Raw genomic sequence first — 22,823 nt, forward strand, 5'->3', positions numbered from 1 at the left:
GACTAGATCAAGGGGATACTCTAAGGTCTAGTTTACCTAGGTTTTTGTAAAGCATTTGGCAAAAAATTTCTCATGCTGTTGTAATAGAACTTTGAAAGCCAGTGTGTGTGCTGTCAGGTAGGAAATTCCACAAAGTCACGTCAGCGTTTTGGAGGACTATGCCACCCTCCCCCCATTCCTGAGGGAGAGGAAAGGGGAAGGCAAAGCTACATGGGTAGGGTGAGTAAGGGGGAGGCTTTTGGGAGGGAGAAGGCCAGAGGCAGTGAGAGAGAGAGAGCCTGCCATTGGTGTTGCATCCCAAGTACAAGCAAAATTAGAGACATCAAGAGAGAGGGGGCTGCCATGGCTCCCAAACTAGATTTAAGAGGGAGCACTGGGGCCTCAGCAGCATCCTTGCTGGAGACCAGGAAAGGAGGGATTGAGAGACCAGGAAGCAGGGCCATGGAGAGTGACTGAAGTGGTAGCAGGAGAAGAACAGTGATGAAGTCACTGGTACTGGACTCTAGGCCTTAGGCATGTTTATGCCCATCTTGGTTTTGCTGATTTCACCCAATGGGGCAGTTCCAAGGCAGTAATTCCATTTTTCTTTGCCTTTTCCTTCTCCAGGATACCATGTATTAATTACAAAGCTTTTTTTTCTGTTATTTCTTTCTTTAAAGTTTATCTCCTTTCCATTCACCTAGTATTTAAAAGCTATTATTAAGATAAAGCTTACCCATAAATGTTTAACCATGGCATTACTGATCTATGGAGTTCATTACTAAAGGTACTTGAGGAAGAGTTAATGAGTGGTGAGGTACATCAGGAAAGAGAAAGATCTTAATGCTTTTGTGTTCTTTGTTGGCACAAGTAGGGTTTGCAGCTATAGTGAAGGAGGACTACTTTGATTCATATTTTTATGCTTTCATCAGAGCAGGGAACATTATAGATCTGAAATGTTTAGACACAAAATGAGTCTAGCGCATTTTGCTGGGATAAGGTTGTGAGCACAGGTGGGAACTTATATTGTACAGGGGGCCACCTCAATCAATATTTCTTCTTCTGTTTGTTGTGCTCCCATCTCCTTCTCCTCCTCCTTTTCTTCTTTTTCTCCCTCCTTGTGTGTCTCTTTTACCCTTTCCTCTTTTCTCCTCCCTCTCCTCCTGTACTTTTGCGCTTTCTCCCTCTCAAAGGAGAGGAATGGATCCAAGGGCATTAACTATGGAAAAAAGAGGAAAAGTGACTGGAAGAGTGGCTGCCTGCACAAAAGTAGAAAAAAGGAAGAAACTAGTTTCCTATTCACCAGACCAGTAGTACCTATTCCCTCAATATTCCCCCAACTGTTAGGCTGTTCTTGTAGATAAGGAGAGTTGTGAACTAGATGACAGTGAGGAATTCCAAGGTACGGTGTAGGTAATATAAAAATAAAAGACCAATAAAAATTATTTTTAAAAGAATTTCATAAACAACTTGCATAAAGCCAGGCTTATTTAATTTGCATATTGATACAAAGCTACAATAACATAGCTAACACCTTAAATGACAGAGTCAGGATCCAAAAAGATCTTGACAGATTATAAGCAGTCTAACATTGGGCCAAATCAAGTAAGATAAAATTTAATAGAGATAAACTTCAAGTCTTACTCTTGTTTCAAATATTAAACTTCACAAATAAAAGATGAGAGAAGCAGTTCAGGTGAAAAAAGTCTAGGGGTTTTGGTGGATTGATAGGAGTCAATAATATGGTAGAGGGGCAGCTATCTGGTGGATAGAGTGCCAGGCCTAGAGTCAAGAAGACTTACCTCTCTAGGTTCAAATCTGGCCTCAGATCCTTATTAGCTGTGTGACTCTGGGCAAGTCACTTAATAATCTTGTTTGTTTCAGTTTCTCCTCTGTAAAATGAGCTGGAAAAGGAAATGGCAAACCACTACAGCCTCTTTGCCAAGAAAACTCCAAATGGGGTCACGAAGAGTCAGACAGGACTGAACAACAAATAAGTAGCCAATAAGGTTCATGGGATAAGAGGTTACACTGAGAAAACTGTTTCACAAGACTAGCAAAGTGATGGCCTCACTGTTTCCTGTCCTTATCAGACTGCCTTTGGAAAAATACTGTATCTCTAGGTGCCACATTTTAGAAAAGGCAGTGATAAGTTGGAAAGTGACCAGAAAATGGTGAAAAGCCTACAAATCATTCAACATGAAAATCAAATGAAAGAATTGGGGTTGTTTAACCTAGAGAAGGGAAGACAGGGAAGGGCCATGAAAGCCTTTTCAAGTATTTGCACATCTCTGGTGTGGAGAAAGATTAAATTCGTTATACTAAGCCTCAAAGGTCAGAACTAGCAAGAGGGAATGGTGATTGAGAGTTATGTAGTGAAATTGGTGACCTACTACAAAAGTAAAAATCTGATTATTTTGTAATTTATTACTTGTTTTTCAAAGAAATAGACTCTGCTAGAAGACTGGGTAATTTGACATCAGCCTATTCCTGGGGAAATGATGGAAAAATGTCTGCATTCATAGTTTTGGTTAATAGATTAACATCAGCTAGAAGTGAGGTCTGTAGTACGATGTCACAGGATTCTGTCCCTAGACTTATTTTATTCATAATACTTTTGCTAATTATTTATGAAAGAATCAGAATCCAAAATGCTAGAATATTGGACTCTATCTAGTAAAATGAGATTTAATGGGGATAAATGTAAATCTTTGGCTTTAGTCCTTTTAAGAACTGCGCAAGGAGTAGGGGAGATTTGACTATATAGTGGTTCACCTGAGAGGTATTTGGGGGTTTTGAATGGGCCAAACAGGTTCGTATGATCTTGGCCTGCTTTAATAGAAATTAGTATCCAGAACAAGAAAGGTGGTAGTCCCACTGGTCTTACCAGTTCTGAATTCCTATAATTATAAGTTTCACATTTTAAGATGAACACAGGTAAGCAGAAAGTTGGAATGAGTATAATGGAGTCTGGAGAAAAAACATAAGAGAGGAGAATATTGTAGCTATCTTCAAGTACTAAAAGGATCAGCATGTGAAAGACAACTCTGCTTATTGACAACTCAAAGAGTAGAACTAAGGCCTAAAAATTATAAAGATTTCAGTATAAGAGAAAAACTTTATATTTCAGATAGGAGTTGGGCTAGATCTCTGAGTTCTCTTCCAGTTGTGAAATTCTAGTTTTTGTGTATTTTTAGACATAATGCATTTAACACATATTTGTTCTAGTCATCAGTTCTCTGTGCCTATTGTGTGTAAGTAGTGTCTGTTTACTTTCGAAGTTAAAGTTGTCTCTGATGACTTACAGAATGACTCCAGAGGGAAAAACAAAGACTTATTAAAGTAATTAACGTGGGCAGCTAGGTGGTGCAGTGGATAGAGCAGGCCCTGGAATCAGGAGGACCTGAGTTTAAATGTGTGTTCAGAGACTTACTAGTTGTTTGACCCTGGGCAAGTCATTTAACCCCTACTGCCTCCAAAAATAAAATAAAATAATTGGTGACAAACAAGAATTTCAAGTTGCTTCTGGTTTTTCTTAATTGGCAAAATAAGCCTACAGTGAAAATAAGCTGAATGTTATTTTCCCTCAGACAAAAACTACACAGGCAAATCTTTTGAAGTTCTTAGATAATGGCAGGCAAATGAAGTAATTTTGTTTTGCCTTAGCTTTAATTATTTTAACCAATATTTTTCTAACATTTTATTGTAGTTGCTTTAGTTAGAATGCAGTGGTAGTTTCCCTCACTCTTACTTAGCTTATTAGTGGTCCTTGATTAGCATTATGTAAAGCCATTCAAAATGGCCTATGCTTTGTTATTTTTATTAAGGCTTCAGAGGTTAATTGAAAATCTTAGAGCGTCATAAACTCATGAGTTTGGGGCTTCTAGAGTCCTGGTCATTCTAGCTGCTTGAGATTTGTCTGTTGGTTAATTAGAGTATTACTATATAAAAACATACTTTTCCCTTACTTAAATCTTTCATTTCACATATGTAAACAGGAACAGTTAAATTATTATACCATTATCTTCTTTTTAATAGATTTATTGTCATCTTTTATTTTTACGTAATTTAAATTTTCCTTTATATCTTTCTTGATCCCCTTGCCAGAGAAACATTCCTTACAACAAAGAATTTTTTTAAGAAAGAAATAGGAGGAAAGTTAAAAAAAATTTTCAGTAAAATTGATCAGACATTATATGCAATATTCCACAACTTGTCAATTCCCATCTCCTTTGTAAAAGATTTGGGGACACACCATTATTTTCAACCTCGACACTGTATACCTTGTTGGTAGAATTTTAAGTCAAGCCACATTCATAGCTTAGTCAAGGAATTGCTGGGAAGCTTGACAACACAAAGCAAGTTATGATGCTGAAGGAGGAAAAAGTAATAAACCAAATATTGCATACATGGTCTTCGAGGAAAAAAATTGTAATTAGGTAATAAGAGATTATGTGTGAAACCACAAATTTATCATATCTGTCCCTTATGTTCAATGAAGTACATAATTTGGAAAGTTAGGGGGAAAATATAATTAATCTTTTACTTAGCAATAGTAAGTCCTAACCAAAGAATGGACTTCAAAAGGAAAATAGTTTAAGGGTGATTTTTTAAAAATATGAGTTATTTCTAATTCAAAGATATTGAGGGGTTATTAAGTAGCAGTCCATCAATCAAATTTTCTGCCTCTCTTCTTGGTTTTGATGCTGATTTAAATGTCCAAAGAGTGAATCTTTTAAAATATGGTTTTGTGTCTTTATCGAAGCATACCTGCTCCCTTCTTTATGGATATCACTCAATTAGTACTTGGCTTGACATCTTTAAGGAGAAAAGTATATTTGATGTATAGAAAATATGATCATGGTAGGTCACAAAGCCTCTGAAGTTTTATCATCTTTAAAGATATTTTTTAAAGAATTTATGACATGTTTAAGTACTTTATTGATTTCTTTCTTTTTGCCTATATGGACACAAATCTCAAGACTCCTAGGGAAAATTTTTAAACACAGCAGTTTGCTTTCATACATGAGGTAAGGTAATATCTTGTGAGAACTGTGTGACATTTTATTTTCTATTATTTTAGTACTAGAATAAATGTAATAGGAAGTATTGATAGATAGTAGAAATCATGTAGGACAGATAATATGAAAAATTTCTGTTTTAAAAGGCAAGAATGAAAACTTTCTCTGAGTATTCATTTTGTCACAGGATCAAGAAGAGTCAAATGAGGAAAGAGCAATACCAGAAACAGATGACGGAGGCATGGAAGCTAATAATGAACCTGCAGATGAAGAGAGAAAAGTAATACAAAAGATGGAAGAGGATATCAAATCAAAGATCCATGATGAAGCAGAAGTAGAAGGAACCAGTGCCGCCATAGCTGAAACCTTTGAAAAGGTATTTTGTTGTAGCTTGGCTATCAAAGGATTTTATTTAGGTTTAGCTTTTAGGTATTCTTGATGTCACTCCAATAACAGAATTTGTTTGTAAGTGGCTACTATTCTAGCAAAGGAAAATAGTCTCTCTCTGTATCAAGTGGTGTTTTTTTTTAACCTTTTTAAACTATCAGCTTTTAAAACAAATATAGAGATAAATATCATCCCAAACCCAGAGTTGCCTCTGTGAACCTTCTAACCATTGGCCCTATCTCTCTCCTCTGGTGCCAAGCAGAGTAAGTTAATTCCTCTTCTATGTGACAGTCCTTCAAAAATTTGAAGACAGCTATCATTTCTCCCTGAACTTTTATCCTTGGTTAACTTCAATTGATCCCCATTTGTTAATTTGTTACTGGCCAAAAACCTCACGTTTTAATATCACATTTAAGTTAACATTTATAAACATTCCAAAAACTATGTGATTTTTTTCATCATTTGTCCTCACACATCATGCAGTCACTTCAGAGGCAGAAGCGCTGGGGGCCTGTATTTTTCTTTGTTTCATGGGTTGGTCTCATGGCCAAAGAAACCATCAACAGTTGCTTACTCCTGATGCTGAGCTTTTCTTTGTGGCTAGATCCGTTCTTGGACTGTGATTATCACAAGGGAGAATCAAATAAGAGTGAGACTCACTATTGTAAGCAAGATGAAACATATGGGCTTTATGCCCGTCTTTGTAAGCTCTTTCTCAACCTCATGGGGAGAAAAATGGTTCTTCCCAAAGGTAAATATCTATTCATGTCTAGTAGCAGGGCTAACCTTACATTTTAAGCAGCTGTCAGTGTGATCTGTTTTCAAGGATACTGAAAAAAATATCCCTGCTTCCCCAAACACCTCTCTTAATGACTTGCTAAAGCCTGAAATTGCACAATTAGAAGTAGGTCCCTGTAAAATAAAAATATTTCTAAGAGAGAACTTGATCATATTCCTACTTGAACAACTGTATTAGGTTCTCTTCTAAAAATAGATTTTGATACATGAGTACAGTAGATTTCTCAAAGGGGTGAGCAGAAGAAGTCAGGGAAGAAAAAGACCCAAAAGTAGAGATTTGGAGCAGGAAAACAACCACCACCACTACCTGAGGGGCAGTGTGGACAACTGGAAAGAATAACTGGATTTGGGAACAGAAGACCTTAATTCTAATGCCAATCTTGCTATTTCCCATTTCTCTTGTATTACGTTTATGTCATCTTTTTAAGCTAAACTTACTTGTAAGGTGGTGATAACAATATTCAAATTAGTTATCTCAAAGGGATATTGTAAGGAAAATGCTTTGTAAATTTAAAGACATCATCATCAACACATGCACTATTTTCTCGGGTTTGTCCTGACCAGGGTTTTATGCTATTCTTGAACTTCACAGTACTAAACTTGACACCTTTTTGTTTCTTCCTTCTACAACTAACCCCCCCCCCAAATTAGCTAGTAAATAATTGCAACACTGTTTTGCTTGGTATCTTGTGTCCTTATATCCAGCATGGTATAGTAGAACTGTACTTAAGATCAGAAGATATACAATCAAGTCCAAGCTTTAATACTAATTAAATGTTTTGGATAATTACTCATCTTTCTGGGCTTCAAGTTCTTCTTTGGTAAAATTAGGAGATTGAATTAATCTTTAATTATCTTATTATCTTCATTCAGTCTTCTACCTGTAATGTTTTCTGATTCTGAAATCATTAAATTCATAGTAATTATTATTTTTGTTATAATCATTTGTTATATAATTTTAATTTTTGTTATAATTTTGTTAATGTTATATTATTTTGTTATTGGGACTTGTAATACTTACCAGCTCATGCTAAAAGATAGCTTTTCTTAGAACTCATAAATGAATTTTTAATTTCTTCTAATTCACTAAATCACAAGATGTATTAAGATCGTGAAATATCAGAAGTTGTTGATACCATTTGACATAGTAATATGATAAAGATATATTATTTGTGACACAGTGAGGAAAGCAGTGAATTTGGATTCAAAGTACATGTCTTGGAATCCCAGTTCTGCCTATTACTTCCTGAGTGACCTCAGGTAAATCACTCCACCTTTCTGGGCCTCAGTGGAGTAGAATGGACTAGATATCCTTTAAGATCCCTTCAGACTCTATATCTATGATCCTATGGACCAGTGTACCTTAGTCATGTCCAAGCATCTCTGCCAAGAAGGATAGTGACACGTAACAAGAATTAGTTTCTAAACATGAATTAGTAGTAATAGTATAGTAATAACAAATGATAAATGTTTGTTGAAACATAGCAGATATTTGATTTTTATGATTTACTTTTCATTTGTAGGAAGAAAACATGGAGCAAGATGAACAAGCCATTCAAGAATGCAATGAAAGTCAGAAAGGTGAATATTTTTGCTTTTAAAAATGGAACTGAAAGTTAGACTTTTAAAGAAAGTACGTGGTAGCATATATTGCAGTTATACCAGGATTTTATACTTTTCACATTTACCTACTCACTTAATCCTCATAACAGGAAGATAAGACAAGTCCTATTTCACAAATGAAGAAAACTGAGGCTTAGTGGGATTCAGTGATTTGCCCAAACTCAGTGATAGAAACCAGGTCTCTTGGCTCCTAATCAGCTGGACTTTCCAATCGCCGTAATTTAGAGAGACCACATAATGTTACAGGAAAAACATTGGTCTTAAGAATTAAGAAGACCTGAGTTCATATCCCAGTGCTAACTTTTACCACCTGCATGATCCTGAATAAGTCACTTAAACCCCAATCATATGCTTCATCATCTATAAAATAGCAGTAACACTTTGCACCATCTATTTCACAAGGTTATTGTGAGAAAGTGCTTTATAAATGCTAACTGGATATATTAATAAACTATTTATCATATTATTATTATTATTATTAAATAAACCCACTTAAAAATCCAAACTCTCATTATTCATTAGTAACCCTGTGTCTCCATTTTTAGCTATTTATACAGCCTTATGAGTAACTATTTTTCCATTCACCCAGTAAAGGTGGGACACGGACAATAATGCTAAGTGGATTTCTTTTACTGCCGGGGGTAAATAAGAATCCTTCAATAGCATACTGAGCAAGTGGCCACTTGGATTTTGCTTAAAGGCCACCTGCTTCCAGAGCATCCCAGTCCACTTTGAATCAGTCTATTTGCTGAGAAGATTTTCTTTACATTAAGTCTAAATCTGCCTCTTTAAGCTTATACCAGTTGCCCCTAGTTCTGCCCTCTGGAGCCAATCAGAACATGTGGATTCTTTGGCCATATTATGTCACTTTAACTGCTTGAAGACAGTTTTTGTGTCCCCCCACATCTTCTTGAAATCCATCCTGTTCATACTTTTCTGAATTCTCTTTAGCACACTCTTTGGTTGGCCTCCCTAACAGATGATGCTCTCAGCTGACCCTGGTACTCAGCTTATGGCCTGGCCAAGGCAGAGAACGATGAGACTATAATCTGCCTCGTCCTAAAATCCTTGTGACAGGTGTTTTTTTTCAGTTACCATTTCACACAGTTTAATTAATTAATCAGTCAGCGTTTATTAAAGTCTTACCATATACCTGTCACTCTGCCAAACACTGGGATGCAAAAAGAGGCGAAAGACAGTCCCTGACCTAAGGGAGCTTACAATCTAGTGAGGGAGACATTAAAATAAATATATACAAAGCAAGCTACATACAGAATAAATGGAAATAATTAACGGAGAGAAGGCACCAGAATTAGGAGGGGTTAGGGAAGGCTTCCTGTAGAAGGTAGGGTTTTAGTTGGGGCTACCAAAGGAGGTAGGAAGAAGTTCTGCATCCAGTAATTCTCTGTACCAGTGAAATCACACATCTAATCTTCTCTCTAACCTAGACAGGTAGATGTGTTGTCACACCATATAGATCTGCAGATCAGAGCCTATTTCATTTTTTCTTCTTATCCTGAAGCTCCTAGTACAATGCCTAATACATAGCAGGTATTTAATAAATGTTTGCTGGTTGCTTGATGAATTTCCTCTGGTAAGAATTGAATTCATCAAGAAAATCTACATGCTTCCTTCTTACCCCCTTCTGTCTTAGGTCTCAGCTCTCAGACTAACTGAATTCTGACTATTCCACCAATTCCAAGGTTATTCTCCTTGGCAAAGAAAAAGGATTCAGAATGTCTCTCTTCTCTCCTTCACCTCTTTTTGTCATCTTGTCTATGCCCCACCCCAAGAAATTGTCTTCTCCCTTCTTTAAGCCTCTTCCTTTCCCCTTATAACTAAAAAACTGCCTCAGCTCTTCCTAAGCTTTGACACTCTTGACACTGTTCTTTCAGAACTGTGTCATACTTTTTCCTTCATTCTTTATTACTTGTCCTTGCTTCTTACTTAACTCATTTGTTAATATGTCACTATTTCTATTCTTAGCATGCATCTTAGAGAGTTGAAAAACTATTCAAAAATTCACTTTAAATTTGTTTAATGTTTTGAATTAAAAGAAATTGAAGCAATGAGTCATAAGTACAATTGAAATATCCATAGAGGCTCCACCTAGGTAAATTCACTGCAGTTTAAATGTAAATCAGAACACCTGTAATCTGTTTCTCCTTGAAGAGCAAACAGTTCATTCATCAAGGAGATATTTTCTGATGTTTTAGTTCATATTTAACATTAGCTCCTGAAGCAAATTTTGGACATTTGTCTGCTGTCTGTATGTTCTTTTATAATGGTATTGTGCCGTCATTGAACATTAACCTATTTAAATATACTTAATCATGAATCATAGAGTCTTAAATTTAGCAAAGAATTTAGAGGTCCAACTTTTTACACCATTCAGGAATCCCTTATAATTTCCTGCCTTTCTTCTTCAACATTTAGAGTAACAGGGAGCTTTCTCCCTCACAAGGCACCCAGTTTTATTCTTAAGTCTGAATGTTAGAATGTTTTCTGTTAAACTGAGTCTCCCCATAACTTTTTCCCATTAGCTCTAGCTGTCTTTTGGACCTGTATAGAATTAATCTACCACCTTTTCCATATGTCAGCTATTTGAAAGCAGATATAACATCACACAAGATCAGTAAATCAAAGAATATGTATTTATTACCTATTACCTACCAGGTTTTGTGCCAGGCTCTGGGGATACAGCTTTAATGAATGAAATAATAACCACTTTCAAGGAACCAGTCTAAAGACGTAGGGGGTGGGGGAGGGGAGCAACAAGAATGAATATAAGTGTATAACAGTAAATATAAAGAGATTAAAAACAAAGTTTTGTTGTTTAGTTATTTCAGTCATGTCCGAATCTTTGTAACCCCATTTGGGGTTTTCTTGGCAGAGATACTGGAGTGCTTTGCCATTTTCTTGTCCAGCTCATTTTACAGATGAGGAAACTGAGTCAAATAGGATTAATGACTTGCCCAGGGTCACACAGCTAATAAGTTTCTGAGGTCTGATTTGAACTTAGGACTTCCTGATGCCAGGCCCGGCTCTTTGTCCATTGTACCACTTAGCTGCCCCAAACACAAAGTGATTAGATTCAAGAGTCTGAGAAGAAGGGCCCAACAGTGGAGGCAGTCTGAAGACTTTACAGAGAAGGAAGTGCAGGAGCTATGTTTTGAAGCAAGAGAAGTAAAATTGGCAGGACCTGAGTGGTCACATCCAGCCACTTTACCGACAAAGAAACTGAAACCCAAGGAAGTTAAGTGAGTTGTTCGAAGTCCTATAGGGATCATGGCACAGTAAGGACTCAGGCATCACATCACAGTATTCTCTCTGCTGTACCATTGTCATCTTTTCTCCCCCCTAAATTCCCGCAGTTCTTGCAAATTATCCCCACCCACATGATTTCAGGTTCTGTGCCTTCAGGTGCAGTACCCTCTACACACAGGGGCAGTTGGGTGGCTCAGTGGATAGAGTACCAGGCCTGGAGTCAGGAAGACCTATCTTTGTGAGTTCAAATCTGACCTCATACACTAACTGTGTGACCCTGGGCAAGTCACTTAATCCTGTTTGCCTTAGGTCCCTTGTCTGTAAAATGAGCTGGAGAAGGAAAAGGCAAACCACTCCAGTATCTTTGCCAAGAAAACCAGAAATGGGGTCACAAAGAATTGGACACAACTAAAACAACTGAACAGCAATAAACCTTTCCCCAGGCACACTCTAGTTTGTCAACATCTCATTTATATGTGGTGTTCCAGAACTGAGCACAATTTTCCATCTGTGGGCTCAGCAGTGCCAAGTATTATTAGCAGTTTTTTGAATCATCTTCTCAAATTCAGATCTTGGTTGTTTTCAATGGAAATATTAAGTTCATGCTTCTTTTTAGTAATCAGAAATATATTTCTAAAGGTATAATTCTGTTTTAGGAAACACAAATGAACGTATGCCACGCAATTCAGAAGTCCAGGAATATTTTATAGTAGTACCAAATAGATTTCTTAAAAAATCACGAACGGTAAGTGAAATTAAATTTCTCTTTTGCTGCAGATAAATGAGTATTGATTTAATACTTCTGGTTTCTTTACTCAGATATTTTCATTCCTTTGATATATGTTTTATGGCCTATAGAGATGTGGAGAAGTGAGGCCATATGTTTATGTAGTGGTACAGGGCACTGGTCAGTGAGAACTCAGCCCTATGCCATCCTCTTTGCAAACTGTGAAGTATTTACACATATTATGGGGCTGTTTCTGGTTTGCTTATTGTGCAGTATGGAAAGGAGATTTTTCTCTTGGTTTGTGAGCTAGAACAGAGCTCATACACAAAAAGTTCCAGAGACTCAACCTTTTCAGCCTTGTTCTCTTTCCTGCCTATATTTGAGTGAGGAGACAAATAACTGCTCTAAGCCTCTTATCAGATTAATATGACATCTTTTCTCCTTACTATTTTGCCAAAATTGTCATAGTGGTTTTTTTTTATTCTCCCATTCATATTGATATAGTTATTTAATAAAAATATTATTGAAAACCAAAATTAAAAATAAGAAATGATTACTTGGGTTTAAAACTGTAGTGGAAAACCCTTAGTGTAGTAACTAGAAAAGGAGGAGCCAGGAGGGACATGAAGGAAGAAGGAAATACAAAGATGACTGTCTAAAAGTATGAAAGCACATCTAGGCAGTAGCACAAATGGGGACAGGCTTCCTTTGCCTACAGGTTGGTTGCAGTGCTCAAATGAATTGAGGCCATACTTTCAAGGATTACATGAACTCTATAAGCATTTATGTAGGAATTACATTTCACATTGTTTCCTGCAAAGAAAATGGTAGCATTTAGGAGAACAACTACCAGAATGGACCAGCAGTTGTCATGTTTTATGGACTTTTTTTTTAGCTAAACATACTGCTTTTCAGTTATGTAGCAGTGTTTTGTATTGTGGGGTACTAAACACAGGAGGAGAAAACTGAACAGATTCCCCTTGATATAGAATCGATATAGAGATGTTTGAATTGTTATGGGGTGAACACTCTAGTGAATTAGAAATAATTATCAACATCAAAAATAGGAGAAATGTATAAAAGAGAAAAATCATGAGAGGGAAGACATTTGAAAAGTAAGGGAGTGAGAAAAAGGAAAAGACCTGAGTAAAACCAGGAAGGCAAACTATGGAGGAAATATTTGAATCTTAGCAGTGTGTTTTTGGTAATGGTTGGAAGTAGGTGACTTATTTATCAAATAAGTAACTAAATATACTTTTTAGAAGTGTCCCATGAACTATCTTGCCATAGTTCTGGTGTAGTGGAAAGGACACTAGTGGACTAGGTCCAGGGATAGCCAAGCTAGCCTCCTTTCCATCACACATTCTTGCATAGTGCTCTCATTTTTCCATTTTTCTGCTCATATGATCCCATCTCTGGAATGAATGCTCTTCTATTGAAGTCTTTGCCTGTCTTCAAGGCTTCATTCAGTCAGATCCCATTTTTGCAGCTTAGCACTTGTAGGCACTTAAGCCTCATTTTTCTCATTTGTACAATGAAGGGTTGAACTAATTGTCCTTTAAGGTACTTTCCAACTCTGAATCTAGGATCTCATAATCCTAAAACAGATAGATTCTCATCTTGCCTCTTTTATTAACCAGTTCTGTCATCTGAGGCAAATTGCTTAATCTCTCTGGTCTTCAGTCTATAAAATGAGAGGTTGGACTAGGTGATCCCTAAGGTTCCTTTCGTCTCTGAAGTTCTTGATTCACAGAACTAATATTGCTATTTATTGTTAATATTTATATATGGTATTTTTAAATTTTACATGTATAATTTTGGATTCCTGACTCCAGAATATAGAATGACATACATTTTTCAATATTGTCATAGTCTTAACAAATGAAAACTTTTATAGTCAGGAGGCTTTAAAGATCATCATCAGGTTAGTTATAGGGTGATGGAATTTTTGGCCTCAGCAGCTTTTGAAGACAGAGTAAGTTATAGTAGGGTTGTGATCTACATCAATAGAAGAGACCTATAAACAGTGGACTCTGAATGCAGATTGAAGCATCCTTTTTTTAACTTTATTTTTCTCCTTTTTTTGGTCCATGTTTTCTTTTGCAACATGGCTGCTGTGGAAATATGTTTTGCATAACTTCACATGTATAATTATTATCGAATTGTTTGCCTTCTCAAGGAAAGGAGAGGGGCAGGAGGGAGGGATAGAACTTGGAATTCAATTTTAAAAAAATGAATGTTAAAAATTGTTTACGTGTAATTGGGAAATATTTACTAAAATAAAAAAAAATTGAAAAAATGGAGCATGGATTCTAAATCATGGATTTAGACCAGGAATGGCCTTCAGAGGCCATCTTGTCCTACTCCCTTTTTTTACAGATGGTGAAACTGAGGCTCAGTTGTGACTTATCCAAGGTCACAAGACTAACCACACCCATAAAATTACACATTTTTAAATGTCAAAGTACTTAGTTCTTTAATCTGACAAAATGGAAATATTTTTATAATCAGAAATTTTTACCAAGTTGTAGAAATTTCTTAAAATCTCCATCATTGATATTTTCTTATGTGTCTCTTAACTAACAACTAGACTTTTCCTAACCCATACAACATTGCCATGAAACTGAGTATAGGAAGATGTTAATATTTTCATTTTTCAGTGAAATCTGAGGCAGAAAGAAATTAAATAAATTATACCCTAAGGCCACCCTTGTAAATTAGTGCTAGCAAAAAGGAAAAAGTGTGCTGACTCTCAAGGTCTTTTACCATTTGGTTCTAGTACCAAATCAGTCAGTCAAAAGATAGTGACTGCCAGCTGTGTGCAAGGCACGGTATTGGGCATTTTGGGGAATGCAGAGAATCATAGGACACGATCACTGTCTGCCAGAACTCTGCCCCCTGTCGTAAATTTTGCTGATAGCCAGGTTAGCAGCTTACTTCTTAATGGACAGCAAAGGACACTTACTCTGTGCCTGGGCATTATCTAGGAATCACCAGCTGTTTTGCCTGCAGACTAATCAGTGCAATTTATTTGGATCTGAATGTTGTTAGCTCTTCAAAAAACACTATCATCTGGATGTTCTACTTCAGTGAGCTATTTAATAAAACAGAAAACTTTTCTTTAGGATTCATTCTTTAAACTCTAGAGTTTTACAACAAAACAGGGTACAGCAACATCAGCTGATTCCTTGTCTCATTTATTTCAGGTGGATCTAGAGTTAACATTTTAATAACATTATGATAGGTTATAAAGGAATGAAATTAATTCACTAAGAATCATGCCCCTTGCTTTTCTGATGGTCTCGTTTTCTCCAGCAATATACACCTTTTTCCCATCTTGTCCATTGAAGTCCATCACAGACAGTTCAAGTATATAACTAGTTTCATTTTACTCAATTTGGCAGGGGTTCAGAGTACTAAACATTCCCTTCCAGCTGTTCCCTATCATAACTTCCCATTTGGTTTTAGTAGATTGTCAGATCAATGTAATCAACACTGTGACAAACCAGCAAAAAAAAAAAATAAGCTAGCTCAGGCTTTGACTGCATTAATAGATTTTTCTCTTGGTCTTTACCTTTGGGATTACTATGATTCACGTTAGTCAGCAACCACTCCCCAATCCTAGGCTTAACTAATTACATTACATCCACTTCCATTTGACTGTTTGGGCCCGAGGGTCACCTGCACTTTGGCTTTTGATTGAAATTTCTGTCAGCTCTGACTAATTACCATCCTTAAGTACAGAAACCAGCTGTTCCCAGATATCCCCAACCACTGTTCCCTACAAATACTGTTTTACTCCTGTATCCCATGCGTTTTGACCCTACTTATGGGCTATTCTTCCCACTCACTAAACATCTTGGATATAACTTACCCATATTTTTAAAAAATTTCCCCTTCTATGTCAAGCTACCCTTTTCTAAAAAACCACTTTAGTTATTCCTAATTCTAACTCTGGCATCTTCAGCACTCTGCCCCAGCCGAAAATGAAAGTGTCCCTTTTTCTCAAGTTCAGGTTGTTGGATCCCCTTTACAGTAACCAGTATACTTAAGTACTCACATCTAACTCCCTGTGTTAACATTTTAACACAGGAACCCTTAACCTTACCCTGAGAGTCAACCTTCTGTTCACTATCACTTTTTGTTTAGGAGGGCATTTGATTTGTTACTTTGATTAAGGAGTAAGACCATGATTACTTATTACCAAATAAGTGATTATTTTATGACTGTATATTATGTTTATATTTAAATTGATGTTCTTATTATTCATATATATACTTTGCATACATTAATGTTTCCTATGCTTCTAAAACCAAAATCTACAGAACAGTGATTCCTTATGTTAATGTTGTAACCATTCAAAATATCTGCAAATTATTTGGAGAGTAAATGAAGACACGAAGGGCTTTGGGATAGAATTGAGCCATAAGTGACATGTTTATTACATGTAGAGAGGACATGAAATTGAAAGGGATGAAAGAACTTAATCGAAAATATCTTGATAGGCTAGAACAATTACTTGGATACCATATAATAAGTTGGAATATAATTGAGATGGATGTAAAATCCCATGCCATTTTAAAATGTAGGCTCAAAAAATAAGCCGTATGATTATAATATGAGGGAAGACATGGTCAGACAACAGTTCAAATGAAAAAAGAAAACATTTTAATGGACTGTGAGTTCAGTACACTCAACAGTGTGACATGATAGCCAGAAAAGTTCATGGAAACTCAGGAAACATCAGTAGAAATATATCCTGTAGAATAAGGGAAACAGTTGACCCTCTGAATGACACCATGGGCCAAATACTTCTGACATTCTCTGTTGAGCAGGCAGTGTGTGAGAAAGGTGTTAGATTTCTGGTTCACAGCTTAAAATGCAGAAATATGATGAACTCTTGGTCAGGAATGAAGGACATTTAACAGCGACTGGTAAAATACATACCTACATACTACATACATACATACATACACACATCATATATGTGTACATATATGATGTGTGTGTATATGTGTATGTCTTTTCCTAGAATCTTACAGATCTAATCAAAAGAAAAGAAAGTAGGAAGGAGAAGACTTTCTGTATTTATCCATCAAGTTAGATACCATGGAGAATAGCTATACTTAGGAAGAGGAGCAGTAGAAAAGCTCAGAAATTCAAAATCCAAGAAAGAAGGCATTGATAAAATTTATGACCTCTGATGTCTATTTATTATAAATGTACAAAATGGTTAATAAGGGGAATTAGCAATCCTAAATCAAGAAAAAAATTTGATCTCACAGATATCACTGAGATTTTGTGAAATGGGCATGTTATTGTAATACAGACTTGAAGTTATCTTATGCAGGAATAGAATAGGTAAAAGAGAGAAGTGGAAAGTAGTAGTACCATCTAGTAAGAAAATGTACTCACTGTATGCAAGGAAACTCAGGGATCATAACAGGGAAGTATGATGAAGAATATTTGAGTAAAGATCAGTGGAGGCAGAAACATTCTGAGATCACAAAAAGAAAGGATTCCAGTGAAGGAGAAATTGTCTAAAGAAGCTGATCATGGAACAATGTAGATTTAAAGCAGACACATACAAAAGATCCCAGAAACAAAAGCAGATGAAGCAGTATAAATACAAAAGCATGTTGTGGTTCTATAAAGATAGTGTCAAGAACTCTAAAGTTCAGAATGAGGTGAGGAAATGCTAATAATAACAAAAAGGGGTGATTTTTAAAAGGTATATGGAGAAAGGAAAAGCACTGATCAGGATGGATGAATGACAAGTACTGTAATAGAGAGAAGACAGAAATACCCAACTCTTAGTTTGTTTCTCTTTTGTTTCCCAAGAAAATGACCTTTGAACTATAAAGAAAAGAACACAAATGCTTAATATGGACTTAAAATCCAGGATAGACCATCTAGCTATCTTAGATGAATTCTAGTCATCAAATCTAGACTAACACCATCCCAGGGTATTATATTTATAATGTTAACTTTAAAATTAAATCTAAAACTCCAGGTATTTCCAGAACTGGGTAAAGTATGGACTGTGTAAAAGTCATGCCCTGGGACTTGATTTTACTAGTTTTTGATAGAGTTGAACATTATCAGATAATAAGAAGAAACAAATGATGCTTCCTTTTGTAGGAACATTTCATCCTGGTGTTACACACTCATAATCTTTGTGCTCTAAAGATGTGACATAATAGTTATGATACCTAATGGAAAGATGTTAGCATATGCATGTCATTAAGTGTAAGTCTTTTGTTTTGTCAGTTCTTTCAAAAAGTCTGTCAATTGCATTTTTTTTAGGTTTCTCTTTTTAAGAGGAAGTCAATGACAAGTCAGAAAAATGTGCAGCGTATTCTTGAAGCAAAGCCTACTGTTGAGCCACTTGTAGTTGTAGAAGCAAGACCAATAGGAGATCAAGCAAATGTTGGGAAAGAGAGAAAAGATGAAAACCAAAACCACACAGGGCAAAACCATATGGAACCTTCATCAGCTAATCAGGAGAGAAAGTCAAAGTCGTGTACAATTCTATAAATATATATTTATTGTTTGTGGTCTCCAAGCACATGTTGCAATTTATACTTGAAAATAATTATGACTTCTGAAAGAAAGTTGCTGATAATGAACTTTGTACTGTAAGTTAATTATTTGTTTTCTTGGGGTTTGGACATTGTGACCATGGTATTGGTATTTATTTCTACTGATAATATTAGTATAAGGAGTACATTCTGAAAATCTTAACTAAAGTGTTGTGGCCTTAATTGTTCAGTGTTGTAATAAAAATATATTTTTTTATGTGAAAACTGAATTCAGGCATTGAATAATTTTTACTAAGCAATTTTTACGATTCTTTGAAACTATTTAAACTCATGACAGTGTATCTATATGTAACTTTTTTGCATTGTTTAAAAAACACAAGCAAAATTGTTTTCAGTGAGTACATTTCAATAAATCATCTCTGGTGTGTTACACTCTTAGGAATGATAACAGGATTAAAGTTGAGGGGCACTTGCAGCTATTAGTTGAAAAAATCAGGACAAATTGAAATTTGTTAACAACACTGTAATTTTATAAATTGTCACTTATAAGTGGTGATGGAAGCAAAATTTATTTACCAGAGTAAATAAATCAATACATAGCTGCAGATGTAAATAGCCCAGTTTTATGGAAACTGTTAATAGTATAGCTTCATTATTTACATTTCCTTTTTTTTTTTTTGAGCCATTGGTTTGAAATTTTTCCATTTGGTAAGACCAAGTTGCCTAACTTTGAATTTTTAGACTTGCCCTTTTGTGATAGTCAAACAAGACAGTGAGAAGGCTAGATGTGAACATTTTGACATTCTCTAAGATAGTGGATACCATGACCAAATAAAATCACGTGGCAATCTGCATCAGTCATTGAGGTACAAAATGCTAAGACTATCCATGATAATATAGATATTATAGAACCTTATAAGATAAGGTTCTACTTGTGTCATTGCCCTCCACAGAAAAGACTATGCAATAGGCTCTGTACATTATGCATATGCAATATGCATAAAGACTATGCAATAGACTCTGTACATAACCCCTTAATGATAGAATATTTTGTACTTATATTGAAGTCACTGTCACTCACTAAAGCAATGGAAAAGATATTCTATTTAATAAATTCTTGCTCAAGTCATATAGATAGTACTACAGATCAGGTTAGGATTTGAGATGCAATGACTACCTCCCATTGTCCCAACTTTAGACTTACTTGAAGATAACCAAAATTGCTAGAAGGTAGTTCTAAAGGCATTTGCCCTGGGCCAAAGCATTCCTCAGAGCCATAATTTCTAGGACCCATCAAAATAAAGGCCCCCTTTTCTTCTTCCTCCCCTCCCATTCCCGCCCTGGTTGGGTAGGGGAACCCATTAGCATGTATTCTACCTCTATACCATCCCTTCCAGGCTATGTGCAGACCTCATACAAAGTGGCAAAGCACTTCTCTTTCCCTATAAACACCTCCAACAGTATCACACCACCTTCCCCAATAAGGAAGCATTGTAAAGTTCAGGGTAATTTTTTTTATTTCTTTAGGTTGAAGAAATCTTGGCAGCAGGCCCTGCCTGCTGTCTTTTTTTTCCTTCCATTCCAATTCAGGTGATAGCATCATGAACACAAAGATATATAATAGCTCAGTGGTTCCTCCAAGGAGATGTTATTTGGACCCAGGCTGGTTCTTGTTTACCTCCTCACCACAAACCATAATATGAAAATTTTGTGATAGTCTTCTCTTCCCTTGAGGAGAATTCCAATTTTATTAATGGTAAATCAGTGCAATTCCTGGTGACTTGGTTGTTGCAAATGCAGCATTACTATTACAAAAGTGTTTATATACTCTCTCTCTTCTCTCTGTCATACATACCCACACCCCTTCCCCCACACACACATAGAGTGGGATTCCAATACAAGAAAAGGTCAGAGTGCCAAGAAATGCCAGTCATTTTGGTCGAAAAGCTTTTCCTTTTTTAGGAAAAGGGATTGGTAAGAGACTAGGGAAAGAATTAAGTTAAAGATTTTGGTGAAAGAGGTCAGAAGGCATATGGTTATCAAGTAGGTAAATAACACTGCTTTATCAGAGGAAGAGATACATTTATACCTTTCTCAAGTGTGCTTAGTAGTAGAGTGTAATAAAAGCCAAGATATACCTCCGCTGTAGGAGTGCTAATGGACTATTTGATAATAACAGCACAAAGAAGATTGTATCTCCCTTTAGACTCTGAAGTATGCTTGTACTGTATTTGTCATTTGAATTTCCTTGAGTATCTGACCTCTGGAAGAAGTTAACTTGAGGAAAATACAGGGTGATAAAAAAAAATGGTCTCTTATTCTAGACTGTTAGCCTATAGTTTTAGAACCATTTTGAATATAACTTACACTTCTAATTAGATAAAAAGGGGACATTTGAACACAAAACTTTTAGATAAACCAACTTGTGTTTGCAATTTTTCTTTTTTTTCAATGAATGAGGAAGATCATTGTTAAAATTAATCCAACAGAATTGTCAAATCCTACTGATTTCGATAATAAAAGGACTTGCAGTTATTAATTCTTTCAAAGTTTAAAGACTCATTTTATGCCTAAAATTCCTTATCTTTACAGCTTATCCTCTGATTGGTCTTTCTTCTCTAGTAACATTACTCTAAACTTTCCGTGATTCAATATTTTGATGGTATGTGACCTCATTGGTGCAGAATACTCTGTGAAGTTGTATGGCATATCTCTGTCATCCTGTGCTTCTCTTATTCATGTCGCGCTGTAATAGATCACTGAAAAAGAAATCTGCTACTTCTCTCTTTAAAAGTTATTAAAAGCATTGATGTTATCATGGATCATACTTTAGATATATTTTATTTATGTATTTATATTTATTACTTATTTATATTTTAGATATATTTATATTTATTATTTTATAATATATATTCAAAATATAGTTTATATAATTTAAATAATTAAAATATATTTTATATGTAAATAGATAAAATATTAGCCAAATAATCAATATATTACTAAATAATAATTTTATATATAAAATATATTTAAATATATTTAAAATGTATTTATTATTTATTTATATATTTCGCTTAGCATATTTTTGCATAAGATGTTTTGCAAATTTTCTAAGCAATCTTATGTCCACATAAAAGAATTCAATTAAAACAACAAAGGGAAAAAAACCCTAGTTAGTGCTAGAGGCTTTAACATATGAGGGAAGGAAATGCTCGCTCTTGAAAGAACACCAGTCTTAAAGGTGTAGATTCATCAGTAATTATAGTAGTTTGCAATGTTAGTCCTCTTGGACTAATTAAAACATTACAGTATTCTGAAGAGATTCTCATTGAGTCTTGGATCCCTAAATGATATTTTGTAAATGCTCCTGTAATGCTGAGATTGTAGTCCTGGTACTCACCTTAAAACAAACCAAAAAACCCCATCATTAACCCCATTGCTGCAGTGCAAAAATGTTGATAGAACTGTTGTCCTGAACTTTTCAGTGTCCCAGAAACCATGGGTACTGGTTAGTAAATGTTAAATGTGGAAATTGCTTCTCAGTTTGAGTTTATTATTTGAATAGATTATTTTGTTGCTTTTTTTTTCTTTCAAATTATTATTTGAAATTCATGAAATTCAGAAACCAGGTCTCTTCTTTATTGAGTATTTTCATATTATCAGTAGCAGCTCAATTATCTTGCCCGTGGGTCAGAGTGTGGACTGTTTAAGCTATACATAGGTGGAGTATAGTTAATCTGCCTCACTAGAGAAGCAAAGCACATTTTTCTCCTCCCAGCTTCTAAAGAGCTTCCTAAAGCTTCTGAAACTTCTATGAAAGAGTGGAGATAATTGAATTGCCTGGTTTGGGGGGGGATTTGTTTTATTTAATCTTGAATAGGGTTAGCACCAGACAGGTGGAACTAGAACTATCATGAAAGTCCCTAAGAACTTTTCCTAGTTAGAGATGTCTATCTGCATCTTCGGAATTATTTTGAGGCAGAGCTTGGCTTATATGCCTTTGTTCATTCTTCAGTAAGAATTAAAAGTTTCCTATCCATTTTGAGTTGGTGATGCTACCAAAACTGAAAGTTTTCAATCCTGCAAATTTCTTTAAGTACAGGCATACAGCTTCAAAATGGTTGTATAAGTCTGTATAACAATATGTAATAAGGGTGTTTAATGTAAATTCTTGGATACTTAGCACAGAAAAAAAGAAGAATGGTATATCTTTCTTTTTTACCCCTCAGGTCTAGAGAATGGATGAATGAAAAGGAAGTTTAAGACTCATCAAGACATTTAAAGTCTATATTTCAGGAAATCTAAATCCTAATTGATAAAAAGATTATGTTGAACTATTAATAAGACTTTAAACAAGAAATTACTGACGTAGCAAAGCAATTTTAGATGGGTCTTATCTCAATTATAGAATCTGCCTTTATTTGATCTTAAATTTAAACAGTGATTATATAGTTGAAAATTTTTGCAGAGAATTGATCA

At 35.4% G+C, this 22,823-nt stretch overlaps 1 protein-coding gene across 3 annotated transcripts in view; it reads left to right on the forward strand.

The window, feature by feature from the left end:
• The window catches only part of RPGR (retinitis pigmentosa GTPase regulator), an 89,541-nt gene extending 68,658 nt beyond the window's left edge, over positions 1–20,883 (forward strand). For all 3 annotated transcript variants that reach the window (XM_020979626.2, XM_020979627.2, XM_020979628.2), the window contains exons 15-18: positions 5,188–5,376; positions 7,709–7,766; positions 11,732–11,820; positions 18,109–20,883. In XM_020979626.2, the coding sequence (XP_020835285.1) occupies positions 5,188–5,376; positions 7,709–7,766; positions 11,732–11,820; positions 18,109–18,339 (567 nt within the window). In that variant the 3' untranslated portion in view covers positions 18,340–20,883. The remainder of the gene's footprint in view (positions 1–5,187; positions 5,377–7,708; positions 7,767–11,731; positions 11,821–18,108) is intronic.
• The last annotated feature ends 1,940 nt before the right edge of the window (positions 20,884–22,823 follow it).

Source organism: Phascolarctos cinereus, unplaced genomic scaffold (assembly GCF_003287225.1).
Source record: "Phascolarctos cinereus isolate Bilbo 61053 unplaced genomic scaffold, phaCin_HiC Scaffold_726;HRSCAF=1367, whole genome shotgun sequence".
Taxonomy (NCBI): Eukaryota; Metazoa; Chordata; class Mammalia; order Diprotodontia; family Phascolarctidae; genus Phascolarctos; species Phascolarctos cinereus.